Below are 14,925 nucleotides of genomic sequence, written 5' to 3' on the forward strand. Positions count from 1 at the left end.
GAGTTGGCTGCTATTGGTTGCTTTAGAGTAGTTGTTATACTTTTGTATATACCATGAGGACACATGTAAGTGGATAAGGAGGAGGACAGTTTTAATTTAAAACATCACAAAAGCAGTCTGGGTTTCCAATATGGCAGTGATACAGATTTTAAGCAACATCCAGCTTATACAGGTTCTGGATTAATATTTTAATGTTTCATGCCCAATTCAATACTTTAAAGCAGAATTAGGAATAAAGCAGTAAATACTACAAAATGCAGTCAGGATACATATTGGAAATACAAATTCCTTCATTACAGCAAATATTTTGCAAAAGAGTAAAGCAGCAAATATTAATTTTTCTAAGGTAGCATGCACTTTAATTCAATGTAATAAAAAAAAGAAGCTGCTCAAATTAAGTGTTACAAAATCTATACTGTTTCAAGTTATTTTGTAAAGTAAGAAAAATACATAGAAATGAGTCATCTTAACACTTTAAGAAATGTGATTAAATGTATGATATACTGTGTAATGATGCCTTTAAAAAAATTAAATATACACATTCACTAAATCAAAAGGTAAAGTGTAAACCGCAAAAAAAATTTGAGTATTACAAGTTGATATTTGTATAGTAAGTCAATTGGTTATTAGTCCCTTTTTGAAATCCAATAGAATTTTAATATGCTCAGAACTGTAAAAAATAATAGTAATTTTGTATAATGCAAAAGGATTATAGTTTTTCAGATTTGAAATCTGGATAAGACAACATTCAAAATGCTGAAAATTAAACTGAATATTTTGCAAACATTTACTGTGAACAATGAGTGAGTGCACTTGTGCCTTGATTATTTTTGATGGCTGGGTGTCTACAAGGTAGATGGGAGCACCAGCATTTGCCTGCTACCTCTAATCCACCAAGTTGGGAGGTAGCGAAATTGGCTGGAAAATTTTCCAGTATGTGTTCTGTGTTTGCAGAACTTTCTAATTAGGTCCCCACCTGTAGCCCCTGTATTTTTACATTATGCAAGTGTAGGATTATCCATCTTTAAATCGGTCAATTTTCAGGTTAACATAGGATCACAATGAAAGTGTTCATTCTGAAGTGAAGGCATGGGTGCCAAAGTGTTTTAAACTCATCAGGTTGATGGTTTAAAGCTGTGTATAATTAAAAGAACTGTACAAATACCTACCACAATGTGCAGATGGATTTTGAATCTATCGTAACACTGAAGAATTTGTCAAGTTGGCTACAGTTGAGGTTTTGTGGACTTGAAGCGGCGTTGTAACACTTTCATAATCTTGAATTGAACGCTGTCATGATCGGTCTCAACAGAAAAAAAAGGACCAATAAGAGCAGTGGCATTAAAATACAGATGATTCTTTTGGGGTGGGGTGCAGTATACGTGCAGTTTGCTGGGGTCGAAGCACAATATTTGAAGATTAAATAGTCACAAAGATTAGTAACAATTCATATCATGACCCAAGAACCTAATCTAGCATTTTGAAATTCAGAATTTCAGCCGTTAAGACTTATATCTCCTGTAGCAAATGCATTTTGTAATAATTCAACATGTAGTAGAACCACTGTCTCCTAAGTTATCAGATGTATTACTGAGACCTACTTAAAACATCTCACATGTTGCTCTATATTTCAGTACTTCTGAAACAGTCCTGTTCCTCACTACTCAAGATAAGGGAATATTGCACTTTTCCCTTTAGGAGGTACCAACAACAAAAGCTGAGCTGAATGATCACAACAGCCATTTTTACGATACTCACAGAGAAGAAAGAAGTAGGAGATATGGGCAGCTTTTTTCAACACCCAGACACAAGCAAACAATCTTAGCCAGAACTCTCTGTATTGGGACTTCTATGTAGCCCCATCAGCTGGGAAGTTTTCCTTAGGGACTGACTTTAGTGGTAGGGAAAGATAGGGCCCTGTAAGCCAGGTGCTTCACCCAAGGTGCTAAGGTGGCAATCTGCCAAAGGCCTGAGGACAACACTTCTTTACATAAAGTGAAACAGATGGCAACCACGCTTCTGCTGCATAGAGGTGGAGCACAGGGTAATGCAGGTCCAAACATGACAAGCTTCTTGCTGGGCTGGCTCCACAACCTTGCTTAGAGAGTGAGCTGCCCTTTGGAAGTGCTAGGTTCAGCCTACCCACCCCTGCTCTGCACTGACAATAAATAAGCTTCATCCCTATCTTTCCCTAGCCTGGCAGGCCATTGTCAAACTTTATGCGTAAGAGTCACACTTTAAATTTTGTACCCTAAACGCTTCCACTAAAGCAGAAATACAAAAGCCACAATAATCTCAATAGCCAGCAAGCATTCCTCTTTAGGGACTGTAAGGTGGTGGCTTTTCAAAAGGTGGATAGTAGGGTGGAGAGTAACGGGGTGGTGCACTCGAGGACCACATGTAGCTGGGCGAAGGAGAAGCAGACTGGGGCTCATCAGAAAGTCCAGAGGGTGGGGAGGATGGAAAGACACTGGAATGCTGTGTAATAAAAAGAAAATGACAACAGTTTAGGCAGTGAGTTTGCAATTCCCCAAACAGTCATTACTATTTAAAAATGAATACGGACCAAGTTTGTTTCTGCTTGGAGTAACAGAGAGCTCCTAAACCACACAAAGGGGACATGAAACAGGTGGTCCCGTGTTCACTCAGTCACTCAGGCTGCAAGCCTCATGCAGAGATATTTTGGAATTCTCCCCTCCCCTTGAGCCCCACATCCAGTCAGTTACCAAATCCTGTTGCTTCTACTGCTGTGTTGTCTCTTCAATCCATCATTTCCTTTTCTACATTTATAACCCAAGCCTTCAATACCTTTCCCTCGAGCTATGGCAACAGCATCCCAACCAGTCTTCAAAAACCTAGTTTAGGCCTTACAAACATTTAATGAGGTTAAGCCATCGATCCCTGGGAAAGACCTTGCTAAAAGAATATATCACAGGAAGGTAGTACAGTGGTCAGGAGCCCATCTCATAGACAAAAAACGAAGGTCAGATAAATTAAATGGCTTGCTTGGATCTGGAGTTTTTTGACTGAGTACAACATTTTCTATTCCACCTTATCTGCCCACTTGATCACCCTCAAGTGCAGGGTACGTTGGAGAGCAAAGAGTAACAAAGGCATGGAGGTGAGAATACCAATGGTAAGAATGAGGAGCAATATGTCAGGCTGCAGAGAGAATTCAGTTTTACTTTGTGTTGTCTAACTTTGGTAGTCTTTGGGAAAGGAGCAGATATGGGTTTTTAAATATACCCAGTGAATTGGCATGTTAGGAGTCATTTGCCCCTCTAACTGGGACCATGTATACCCTTGACCCTAATGATTTTCCTGCTCAAGGAGAGTTGGCTTGTTTTGTTCATTGCTGTATCTCCCAGAGCTCAGAACAGTGCGTGAAAAGTAGTAGATTCTAAATAAATCTTGAATGAGTGACTATAACTTCAGGAATATATAAGATGAACTTGGAATGCTTTTTAAAATAAAATCTAACTAGTTTCAGAGAATAGGGTCACACCTTACTCCAGTGGTGGAGCAGGACTGAGGTGAGGCCTGAAGGCTGAAGGGGACTAGAAGGATGGTGAGAGGCAGGAGGCCAGTTTTAGGCTCTCAGGAAGGACAAACATAAGCCAACAAACAAGGCAGGAGAACTGCAGTTATTCTGTTGTGTCCCAGCTCTAGGAAGAGCTGATATATTAAACAAACAAAAAACACCAAAACTTCTCAAGAGTTCAAGTGCTATTTGGGGCGGGGGGGGGGCGGTGGAGGAGCCACACCTTTACTTTGTTATGCTAGCCAGAGTTTGAGTAGATCATGTCATTTTTCCAGTCCTGTAGCTAGGTCCAAAGTAACTCTTTGAAGACTAGTTGGGATGCTCTTGCCATAGCTCAAGAGAGAGGTATTGAAAGCTTGAGTTATAAATGTAGAAAAGGGAGTGATGGATTCAATCTAGAGTCAGCCTTGGCATGAGGTTTCTGGAGCCTGAGACCAGTTAGCTGATTCTCTTTATCCCCAGGCCTGACCTCTGTACTCTTGGAAAAGGGATGTCCAGGTCTCTAGGTCTTGCTTGAGACACTGAAATATCTGTCCCTTACCACATAATGTTAGGACTGAGAAGAGACTGTAGCTGCCATAATCCCCCTGCTTCCCCAGCCCATTTATTATTTCACTCTGAGTGGAGGAATGACAGGGTCATAGAACCTGGAGAGCCTTTCAAGGCAAAACGACTTGAGGCAGTGGACTCAATACAAGCCAGATTACTTCTTAAAAACTCAGTTTTTCTCCTCCCTCCAAGAAGAGACCCGTTGTTACATTAGTATAGTGATTTCCTAATTTTGTACTTTGCACCTCCCAAACTCTCCCTTTCTCCTTTTCTCCCTCCTTTCTCTTCTGTTGCTTTCCTCACTAAAAACTCTCTCCTCTTAACCAGACAGGAGAGCCTAACCCACCCACCAAGGCCAAGAATCTCTGTGCCCGGGCATGTAGCACTCTGCCTTTCTAAATCCCACTGCAGGGACAGTGAGAGGCAGCAGTCCAGTTTTAGGTGTTCCCAACCACAGAAGGGAGGGGCTAGTTTCCTGCAGTAGAGCTAAAGGCAGTTCTGTCCTGAGAGGCATTAAAAGGCTTCTGTGGGCAGCAGCTGCCATGGGTGGCAGTTGTACACTTCAATAATAAAAGGGAGTGGTACAACGGCCCTCAGGTTTTCACTTCTCAGTTTCATGTTTGGAAAGTATGGGGGAGGAGGGTGGTTCTCACTTCCCTCTGAGGATGCTGGGAGTCTTAAGGATAAAATTGAAGGGTTGCTGGCAGAGCTAGAAAGCTACCTGGCTGTAGTCCACACATCCTTGGGGTTTGGAGGGGAAAGGCCCACAGTACCAGTGTGTAGTTCCTAGCAACAGTCAGGCACCTTGGGAAAAATTTGGCTTTGTTGCAGCTGGGGAGCTGTCCTGGTGCATTTTTGTTCCTGCCTTAGAGTCTGAATTTACTAATGCGGCGGGCAGCTCAGGAAAACAGCTTTGAATCCTTGTGCACCACAAAGCATGAAAGGCATATAAATAGCCTACTGCTGGGCCCAGTCCGCTTTAGCTTCCTGAGCTGCTGCTTAGAGGCTGGGGTGGCCTACAGACTGATGGTGCAAAATGAGGAGCACCGCCCTTCCAGGGATACAGACAGCTCTCCTTTCCCACCTCCCACCTCAGCCTGCCTCCCCTGATGGCTGACCCACAGACTTCAAGATCAACGTGCGCATCTGTCAGTGCATGCTTCTCTTTTCAGGAGCACTGTGGGGCAGTGACTCCAAAAGGAGCCGTGGAACTGGCCAGTGATAATTACTAGCTAGAGATGCTGTGTCCCAAGGGTAAAATCCAGGATCTGTTGGTTCTTTGCATTCCCCCTCTGTTCTACCCAACAAAGCAAAGGCTGGGGAGATGGAAAAAAAGAGTAGATGGAAGAGGAAGAAAAGGGGAACAGGAACAAGGGAAAGGAGGAGAAGAAAGCAAAACTTGGCAGGAGAGGGAAAAAAAGGAAAAGTTGAGTGGCAGCAGCAGCAACAACCTTCTAAGTCTCTCAGCAACCTGTGCCATAAACTGCTTCCCCCAGGATTAAAGCAATCCTTTTATTAAATGGGTCCAATTTATAATGAGTCATTTAGTGGCTAAGGTGAAACCTAGTGTACCCTCATGTGATTTAATAAAGAGCATGAACAGAGACACTTGCATTTTGCATAGGCTGAGACTTTCAAGCTTAAACGTGCTAGTTCACCAATGGGCAGGAAAGGGACCAGTCCATGGTTAGAGTAAAATAGATGTACTGGCCCGGTATGCCAGGCTAGGAAATACGGCTGGGAACCTTAAGAGGTTTATCAAAAGCTACACTGGGTTTAATTTCCCAGCAGAAGCAGAAACTGATGCTTTATACCCTACAGAATTTGGACTACTTGGCTGAAGATGAAAAGGTAGTGGGGAAATGAGTGCAAATGCAAGAGAAGTGAATGTCGGGGAGATGAGCAAGGAGGCAAAGGTAGTCTCAGCCTATATCCTTCCTGCTTTGGAGTATGGGAAGTTCATTAGGAGCAAGTACTCCTTACAGTCCAACAATGTTTGAAAGGATCCTGTTTCTCCAAGCTCACCATTCAAAACTTCCTCACGGCCAGCTGACCATACCCAAGTCCTTGCTCATGTCTGACCACAAGAAATGTTTCCCAAGCTACCCAATGAGAGCAGGACTTTGAGGGGTTAAAACAAAACCCTCTAAGTCTTTTTCCTCATCCTTCTATTAGCCTCAGAGTAGAAAGTACACAGAAATCTTCAAACCCAAAGTCACAGAAATAGTCCTATTTGGAAATGACCAAAATAGGGAAGTCATTCAGAAGAAAGTCTTTAAAAGTCAATTTTCTGGCTGTAACTTAGGTCATTTTACAATCTGAGAAGAGCATGAGGGAGCTCTGGCCTTTTTTTGGCAGGTTTTTTCTTCTGGTGGTTTTATTGTCAGAGCTGGCGTGCATTTACTGATTGCTCTTTATTTATCTGGGAACATAAGCAGATGTTCCCCGGCCTTTTGGCTTTCTTGGTATTTCCTCCTATGAAACTATAAGGGAATGGAACTTGGTGAACAAAAGAAAGTTAAACTCAAATACTAAAATGAAACTCCATCTAAGTTCTAGAGGGAAACAAATCATTTAAAAACATACCCCTCAAGACCTACACCATATAACTATAAAGTCTCCAAACAGGAAATACAAAAGACAACTTGAGCCTAGGGAAAGAACTGGGAGATGTATAAGAATTATCCAAACAGCCTGTGAATTGGGGAATGCATTAAGGAAGGGAATCCTTTTTCAGGTGAGATCAATTTAATAATTTAACAAGAAAATAAAGACACCTTTCTGAGGTCATGATTAGGAAGCCTGTAATTTAAACCAGTAGAAAGTATCAATATCCTAAAATTAACTGGGGAAAATATCTAGGCTGCACTCAGATTCACAGCTTCTCCAGAGAATCCCTCAAGCCAATCTCTGGAATCAAACCCTGGATATAAATCCTTGCTCCACTTACCACTTCTGTGATTTTGGGGAATCACTTAACCTCACCACGATTCAGTCATCTCCTCCTAAAAATGGCAATCACAAAAGAGTACTTCCCTAAAGGACTAAATGACTGAATGCTGATATATGTAAAACATTTAGCACAATGCTTGGTACATAGTAAGTGCTCAATGAATAGTAGCTGTTATTAAAAAGCAGAGGCGTCTATAATCCCTGAAGTCACTACTATATAACCATAGTGTAGGTTTGGACAAGGTGGCTAAATCTGGATCCGTTCTCTGCGTTAGGTACCTTGTTTCCCTAGCACTCTGGGTAATAGTCTATTTACTTTTTTGTCCTCACTGCTGTTCCCTAACCTCCCCCTACCCCCCAAGTACCTATACAGATCTCTTAATGCAGAGACTGTCTTATTCAGACTCTTATCCACAGCTCCTAGCACAGTGTCTGGCACATGGGAACACAGAGTAAACATTGATTGAACTGAAACCAACAGCCCGAGTCACCATTGGCATTGTTAATCTTGTTTTAATTGCTGGATAGACAGAGAGATGGCTCAATACCCTTAAGAGGAGTTTCCTATCTCAGAGTTTGTGGCAAACATCGCCAGGGATATTATGATCCCTACTTAAAGGGTTCATTATAAAGTGTAAATTCCTAAAATCAATGTAATTTACTTTGATATAAAAATGGAGAAAGCCTTTTGGCCTGGATCTATGTGTGGCCTCTCTATCCGAGGGAAACTTTTTATTATAGGGTCCCCAAGAAAATGGTGACTCTCCTTGTGTTAGCTTCAACATCCTGGTGTTCTCTTAAAAGATTCCTTATGCCTCTCTCACTATTGAAATTATCTATGCCCTTCTTGAACATATCTGTGTTTTCCAATGTATACCACCTATTTGGGTAACAAATTACCCGAATCGTCTACCTGTGTATACAGTAGACTTTAAAACAGATTCTAACATTATTTTTTCCAAGCTTTAATGGATGCCCTCTTGTACTAGCACTGTATTTTATAGCAGTGAACAAGTCCATGTTCATACTATACGTATTATTATTGCATTATAGAGCCCTAGACCTCTACCAACAGTATCTAAACCAAACACAACTACATTTTACTCAACATAGTAAGATTCTTAAGTTTTAATTATTTTGTTAAACTGAAGCTGAAATTAGGTTGCCCAAGGGCTTTATATCACCAAACTGGCTGGTTAATTGGAAGCACCCCCAAAAATCATACTTTTATGTCTCCTTGGAGCATTCATGGGCTCTTAATCAATAGAAGCAATTTTATTATGAGTTTCCCTTCTTTAAAGGATTTTTTTTTTTTTTTGGTTCATGAATTTCAAATTAACCAGATTTTACTGTAACCTCACTCTTCTATGGTCAAGGATTTCTAATCACTGTACATGCCTAAAGGGCCATTTCATTTGTTTTCCCAAAGTGCCTAGTTCAGTGATCTGCATACAATTAATCTTTTAATTAAGTGTCTTTTTGGTTCTGTTTTTCTACACTTAGTCTCAGCTCAAAAAGAAAAATAGAAAGTACAAATGTCATAACATTATTTCTCATTTATGTGATAATAGGGCAAAAAGGCGGAGTGGGTGCTATAAAAAATACTTTCTCTATGTAGTCCTAGTTTGGAAGTCTAATGAAAAAGAAAGGGGCTTCTTGTTCATTACAGCTGTGATTTAAATCCTTGTGTGGCTCAGAATGCCCTTGTGCTAAGGAGCAGAGCTAGGTCTTTCCCTGTGGCAGAGGAATGGAAAAAGCAACTGTTAGACAGGGGACCATGGTGGTGCACTAATGAGCTTCCATCTCCCAGCCAGGTTTTCTCCTCCTTGGTGTAGTTCAAGGCAATTTGCGACACCTTGATTCTACCACCTTCTTTCCCTTTTTCTTCCATCTCTTCTCCTCTTGTGCCATTCCCACCCTCCCCATTTCTCCCATCCATTGCCTGCCTATGTAGTCCTTAAGCTAGTTACTGGTATCCTCAAGGCTGTTAAAGGCCATCAGGGATAGACAGTCTGGCTACATCATACATATTATGAAAACAATGGGAAGGTTCCATAATTGAATTTAGAGACAGAACAAGAGAGCATGAGCAAAATCAAGGGTAATAGAGAGTTCCTTTTCTCTCAAAACATACCTGAAAGTCATAAGCAGAATATGGTGGCAGATGAGGAGGGCTATGGTAGTAGGTATTGTAGGATGCCACTTGGGGACGAGCATAGTAAGAAACAGTTGGATGGGCATTTTCAACAGAACAGTTCAGTGCTGGGAGAGTTGGGTTCTGTAGAAAAACACAAATTAGAAACAACATAAATGTTCATCACTAGGAGAATGATTAAATTGTAGTACATCCAATCCATACTATGGAATGCCATTCAGCCATTGATAAACAATGACATGGACCTATATTTAGTGAGGCAGAAATTTGTACAGGATATATCATTAATTGCTTTTAAAAAGCCACCATGTTAAATTAATATAGCATGATCCATGTATATATATATATATATATATATATATATATATATATATATATATATATATATATATATATATCTCCAAACAATTATATATGTGTACATATTTGCAAATGCAAAGAAATTAATCTGGAAAGATTCACAACAAACCGTTAACTGTGGTTATCTCTTGGGAGGGAGTATTATTAGGAGGTAAATGGGGACTCTTAACTTTCTACAACTAATATGTATAGATAGTCCCTGACTTAACAATGGTTCAACTTAAAATTTTTTGACTTTACAATGGTGGGAAAGCGATATGCAGTCAGTAGAAATATACTTCAAGTATCCATACAACCATTCTGTTTTTCACTTTCAGTACAGTATTCAGTAAATTGCATTAGATATTCAACGTTTTATTATAAAATAGGTTTGTGTTAGATGATCTTGCCCAAGTTTAGGCTAATATAAGTGTTCTGAGCATGTTTAAGGTAAACTAAGCGAAGCTATGATATGTTCAGCTTACAATGGGTTTATCAGGATATAACTCCATCGTAAATCAAGGATCATCTATTTTGTGTCATTTTCCCCCAACTTTATAATTTGAAAAATTTAAACCTATAGAAAAGTTGACATTATTTATGTGATTTTTAAAAACAAGAATAAAAAAGAAAAAATAAGACTCAAAATACAAAATGTCAAGTAGACAAGGCTGAACAGGCTACTGCTCTTGCTGTGACAGAATGCCTTCAATCAGAGTTCATAAAAGTTGTGAGAATTCGTGCATAGTCCAACCTTGCTAAAGAGCTCTCCTGCAGACATGAAGGGTATTCACTTCTCAGCCCTTCAGGCTAGAGGCAAAACCCTAGCAATACATAGAAGAAATGAAAGACCAAGCAGAGTATGTTGATCCTTTTTCTTTCTTTTTTTTCCAAACAAAATAGTGCAGAAATAATTTTATATCATTTTTACAACATGGTGGTGTGTGTAGCCCTTCAAGGGTTAAAGCTAATCTTGTCCTGGATGGAGGCGCTGCTTTCAACAGGGCCAAAGCACTGCTAAAGGAAGTTACCACTGCTCAATAGTTCCCAAATAGGACTGTGCTTTGTACCACATGGGTCAAGGTATGAGGTACGTTACTTCCATCTTCTATGTCATTGACTTCTCCATTTGTGTGGATAATCAAGAGCTGTCTGAAAAAATCAATGCATCTTCTTTCTGGTACATATCTATGTCACATTAATGAAAAGCAGAAGATTCCTCTCAAGTGATGAAAATGTGTAGGCAGGCTTTGGCAATGGCACAGGCAACCATGTTAGGGTGTTGGCAGGGAAAACTCTCTTAGAGCAAGTTTCAACACAGTTCTGTTACTCTCTTCCTTTGGAGTGGGTTACTGTTTACATCTCTAGAAGGTTTGAAGATCTACAAACCTCAGTCATTACAATGCAGCTCACAGACAACCAGAGAAATGTTTGTCAGACTCTCTAATGTGTGGGAGAAGGCTGAGATCTTGACCATTCCAAGGGCTGGCTCAGCCCATTCCAATGAAGCAGTCAGAAATGCCCTTACCTTTCCACCACAATTCTGAAAAGAAATTTCATCCCTGAGGAAGTACTATAAAACATGTTTCCTTGGCCTTCTGTCAATTAAAAACACATCCTCCATCTCTTACAAAATGAAATCCGCTCTTGTATACAAATAAACTAAGCCTATCCATGAAGAAACAATCATGAAATGTAAACTATGTCTATAAAAGTTTTAAGTGTTCAGCAAGGCCAAGTGTCCAGGATAATATTTGAAAGGAAGTTGACTATTATAGAGAAAAGTACACAGAAGAAACACCAGAGGAAGACTGAATAAGCACAGGAAAGTCACTGAAGAGAAGAGAGTCAGGGGTAAAAGATGTGGAGAAAATGGACGGGGCAACAAGAAAGAGGAAGAGGGAGTTGGGGGCGGAGCTGTGAAGAGTGAGCAGGAATAGGGCAAAGGAGATCACCCAGAGTAATGGTCGGGTTACGTTTTAAATCAATAATTCTGATTTTACAATAAATTTGGGCTCTGTATTTGTGTGCACATATAGTAGTGTGTGTGTGTTTCTGTTAAAATTCTGGAGCTTAAGTTGTGAGACCCCCATTGTTGATCAGTAGCATTCTGAGCTACAGTAAAACAAAAGGTTACTAGGTAGCACCGGAAATGGTGAAAGCAGTCTTGCCTGGACAAAACTGAGTCTATTCTGAGACAATGATTGTGGACTTTGGAAAGAATACCATTTTTATTCCTCTCTAGTTTACTCCAAACCAAAGACACCAATTAGAAGAGAATGGCCAAAAATATTCACTTTTTAAAGATTCATCTCAAATCATCATATTTTTAGTCAATAAACACTTCATCAAACATTTCTTTAAGATCCTTCTCACCTCTGGTAAAGGAATAAAGACATCCTTTTTCCTTTCAGGATCCCACAACTCTGGAAATGGTGACCCCTCACCGATTCTTTTGAATGCTGCCAGCTCATGGCCCTTGGCTCCTGTCCTCCACTCCCTGAAAATGGCTTCCATCAGCCAGCACCTCTGGGACTCCCTGCAGTCCCCAGGGCACTCTACTCAGGGAGGAGGCACTCCACAAGTCACCATCACATTTGAACCTAGGCCGAGAATTTTACTTATGCTTACCCAGATGATGTTTCGGGACTTTCTGTACCATATTCTCATTTTAATAAAGTAATCTAAGTAATGGTTCCTCATTGATGTCCCCATCTTATACCCCCACTAGTGTTCTCTCAGCTCATGAATCAATCTTCTTCCCTGATCTTTGCTTTCCTTCGTCTTTCATTTTCCCACTAGTTCTTGATAGATTTCTCAAGCTTGGCATTAGATAATGCTCAGTACTTCCCTTGCTCTCCTCCCTTATGGTTAAAGAAACTCCCAACAATTGGAAACAACTCACTTTTAATTTTTTTAATCAAAGCAACTAAATGGGGGCTTAATGGTTAGCTCAGTTAGTTAGAGCACAATGTTGTAACACCAAGGTCAAGGGCTCAGATTCCCCTATCAGCCAGTTGTCAAAAAAAAAAAAAGAAAGAAAGCAACTAAACAAAGGAAGTAATGTCTGTCAAAACACTTGTAGAACCAGATAGGGATATCCAAATATTAGATAGGGGCAGCTGGGATGGAGTAGAAAGAGCAAAGGCTCTAGCATCTTACAAATCTGTGCTCCAGTCCCAGTTCTGCTATTTAGCTCTGAGCAAGTCACTTAACCCCGTTTAGATTGTCTCCTCATCTGTTAAATGGGGACAGTACTCACAAGGTATAATAGCGAAGATCGAAGAAAGTAGTTGTGCGAAAGCACTTTGTAGAGAGTAAAGGACCATCACTGCACCTATTAGGACAGACCATCAATAAACCCTTTTTTCTAGAGATCCATGATACCAGTGAAACTAAGAATCTAGAAATAAGCCTATACATCTGTGATTAACTGATTTTTGACAAGGGTTCTAAGACCATAAAATGGGGAAAGAGCAGTCTCTTCAACAAATGTGTTGATACAACTGAATATCTACATGCAAAAGAATGAAGTTGGACCCCTACCTCACCCCAGATATAAGAATTAAATTAAAAAAGGTCAAAGATCTAAATGTAAGAACTAAAACTATAAAACTCTTAGAAGAAAACATAGGGAAAAACTTTTATGACCTTGAATTAGGCAATGGATTCATAGATATGACACCAAAAGCACAGTGACAAAAAAGAAAATAGATAAATTGGACTTCATCAAAACTAAAAACTTTTATGCATCAAGGAAAATTATCAAAAAGTTAAAAGACAACCCATAGAATGGGAAAGAATGTTTGCAGGTCATATATCTGATCAGAGTCTATATTCACAATATATAAAGAACTTTTACAACTCAGTAAAAAAAGCACAAACAGCCCGATTAAAAAAAAAAATTGGGTAAAGAACTTGAATAGACATTTCTCCAAAGAAGATATACAAACTGCCCACATGGAAACATGCCCAACATCTCTGGTCATTAGGGAAACGCAAATCGAAATCACAATAAGATACTACTTTGTACCCAAAAGAATGCCTATATTTAAAAAAAAAAAAAGTGTCGGTGAGGATGTGGAGAAATTGGAACCCCAGTACACTGCTGGTGAAAATGTAAGGTGGTGCAGCTGCTGTGGAAAACAATTAGCAGTTCCTCAAAAAGTTGAGCATAGAATTATCATATGACCCAGCCATTCCACTCCTAGCAAATACCCAAAAGAATTAGAAACATGTATTCAAACAAATACTTGTACACAAATGTTCATGGCAGTATTATTTATAATAGATCAGAAGGTGGAAACAACCCAAATGTCTATCAATGGATAAAAAGGTAAACAAAATGGGGTATATCCATACAATGGAATATTATTCAGCCATAAAAAGAAATGAAGCACTGATATATACTACAAGGTAGGTGAATCTTGAAAATTATGATAAGTGAAAGGAATCAGACACAGGAGTTTACCTATTGTATGATTCCATTTACATGAAATATCCAGGATAGGTAAATCCATAGGACAGAAAGCAGATTAGTGGTTGCTACAGGCTCAGGGGAAAGGGTTGGGGAGTAATGGTTTAGTAGGTACAGGTTTCAGGTAATGAAAAAGTTCTGGAACTAGATAGAGGTGATGATTGCACAACACTGTGAATATACTAAATGCCACTGAACTGTATACTTTGAAGTGGTCAATTTTGTGTTTGTGTCTTCCATCTCAATTTTTTTTTAAAAAAGGGCACAGTGTGGGAACAGAGATCTGAAGTTAAGGCCAAAAGCTTGGCAGCGCTGTATTCTTTAGCACATCACCTACCCAGTCCTCCCTTATTTCCAATTTCCAAAAATTTTTTAAAGAAAGGTGTCCACCCAGCCTCCCCGTCTTCCCCAGGTGCCCTTTGCCTTCAAATCCCAATTCCTTTTGTCACCATGGAAAAGGATCTTATCAAACACTTCACAATGAAAGTTAGTAACTCAAGTTATTAACACTTCGGTGGTGTATTAGCCTTTTTCTTTTTTAATACATGCATTTTGAAAGTGGTCAAGGAGAAAGAGGACAATGCCCATCTTCAAATAAGAAATCAAAAATGGTGGAAGTTTCCGCAATATGACCTACAGTGGGGTAAAACTGGAGACAGGGAAGACTTGCAGAAACCCCATGGAGCCTACCAAGTGGCCACCATCTACTGCATCGTGCATCAAGGTAGCTCTGCCACCCAAGCCTTGAAAGCTCTAGGAACACCTGAGCTCTTAACACCCGTCCTGAGATCTCATCTCCTCAGCTCCACAACCCAGGGAGCTTCTCTTCCAGCCAGAGCAGCTCAGATTCTATACAATGCCTCCACTTTCACCTGCCCCCTGGAAAAAGTCTCCTAGAACAATGGGCATTCT

General features: G+C 40.0%; 1 protein-coding gene across 3 annotated transcripts in view; it reads right to left on the reverse strand.

Moving 5' to 3' along the window:
* Positions 1-2,319: 2,319 nt before the first annotated feature.
* TMEM255A (transmembrane protein 255A) overlaps positions 2,320-14,925 on the reverse strand; it is a 46,153-nt gene continuing 33,547 nt past the window's right edge. For all 3 annotated transcript variants that reach the window (XM_063084291.1, XM_063084290.1, XM_063084289.1), the window contains 2 exons: positions 9,177-9,320; positions 2,320-2,478 (listed from right to left, as the gene is read on the reverse strand). In XM_063084291.1, the coding sequence (XP_062940361.1) occupies positions 2,320-2,478; positions 9,177-9,320 (303 nt within the window). The remainder of the gene's footprint in view (positions 2,479-9,176; positions 9,321-14,925) is intronic.

This window comes from Cynocephalus volans, chromosome X (genome assembly GCF_027409185.1).
Source record: "Cynocephalus volans isolate mCynVol1 chromosome X, mCynVol1.pri, whole genome shotgun sequence".
NCBI lineage: Eukaryota > Metazoa > Chordata > Mammalia > Dermoptera > Cynocephalidae > Cynocephalus > Cynocephalus volans.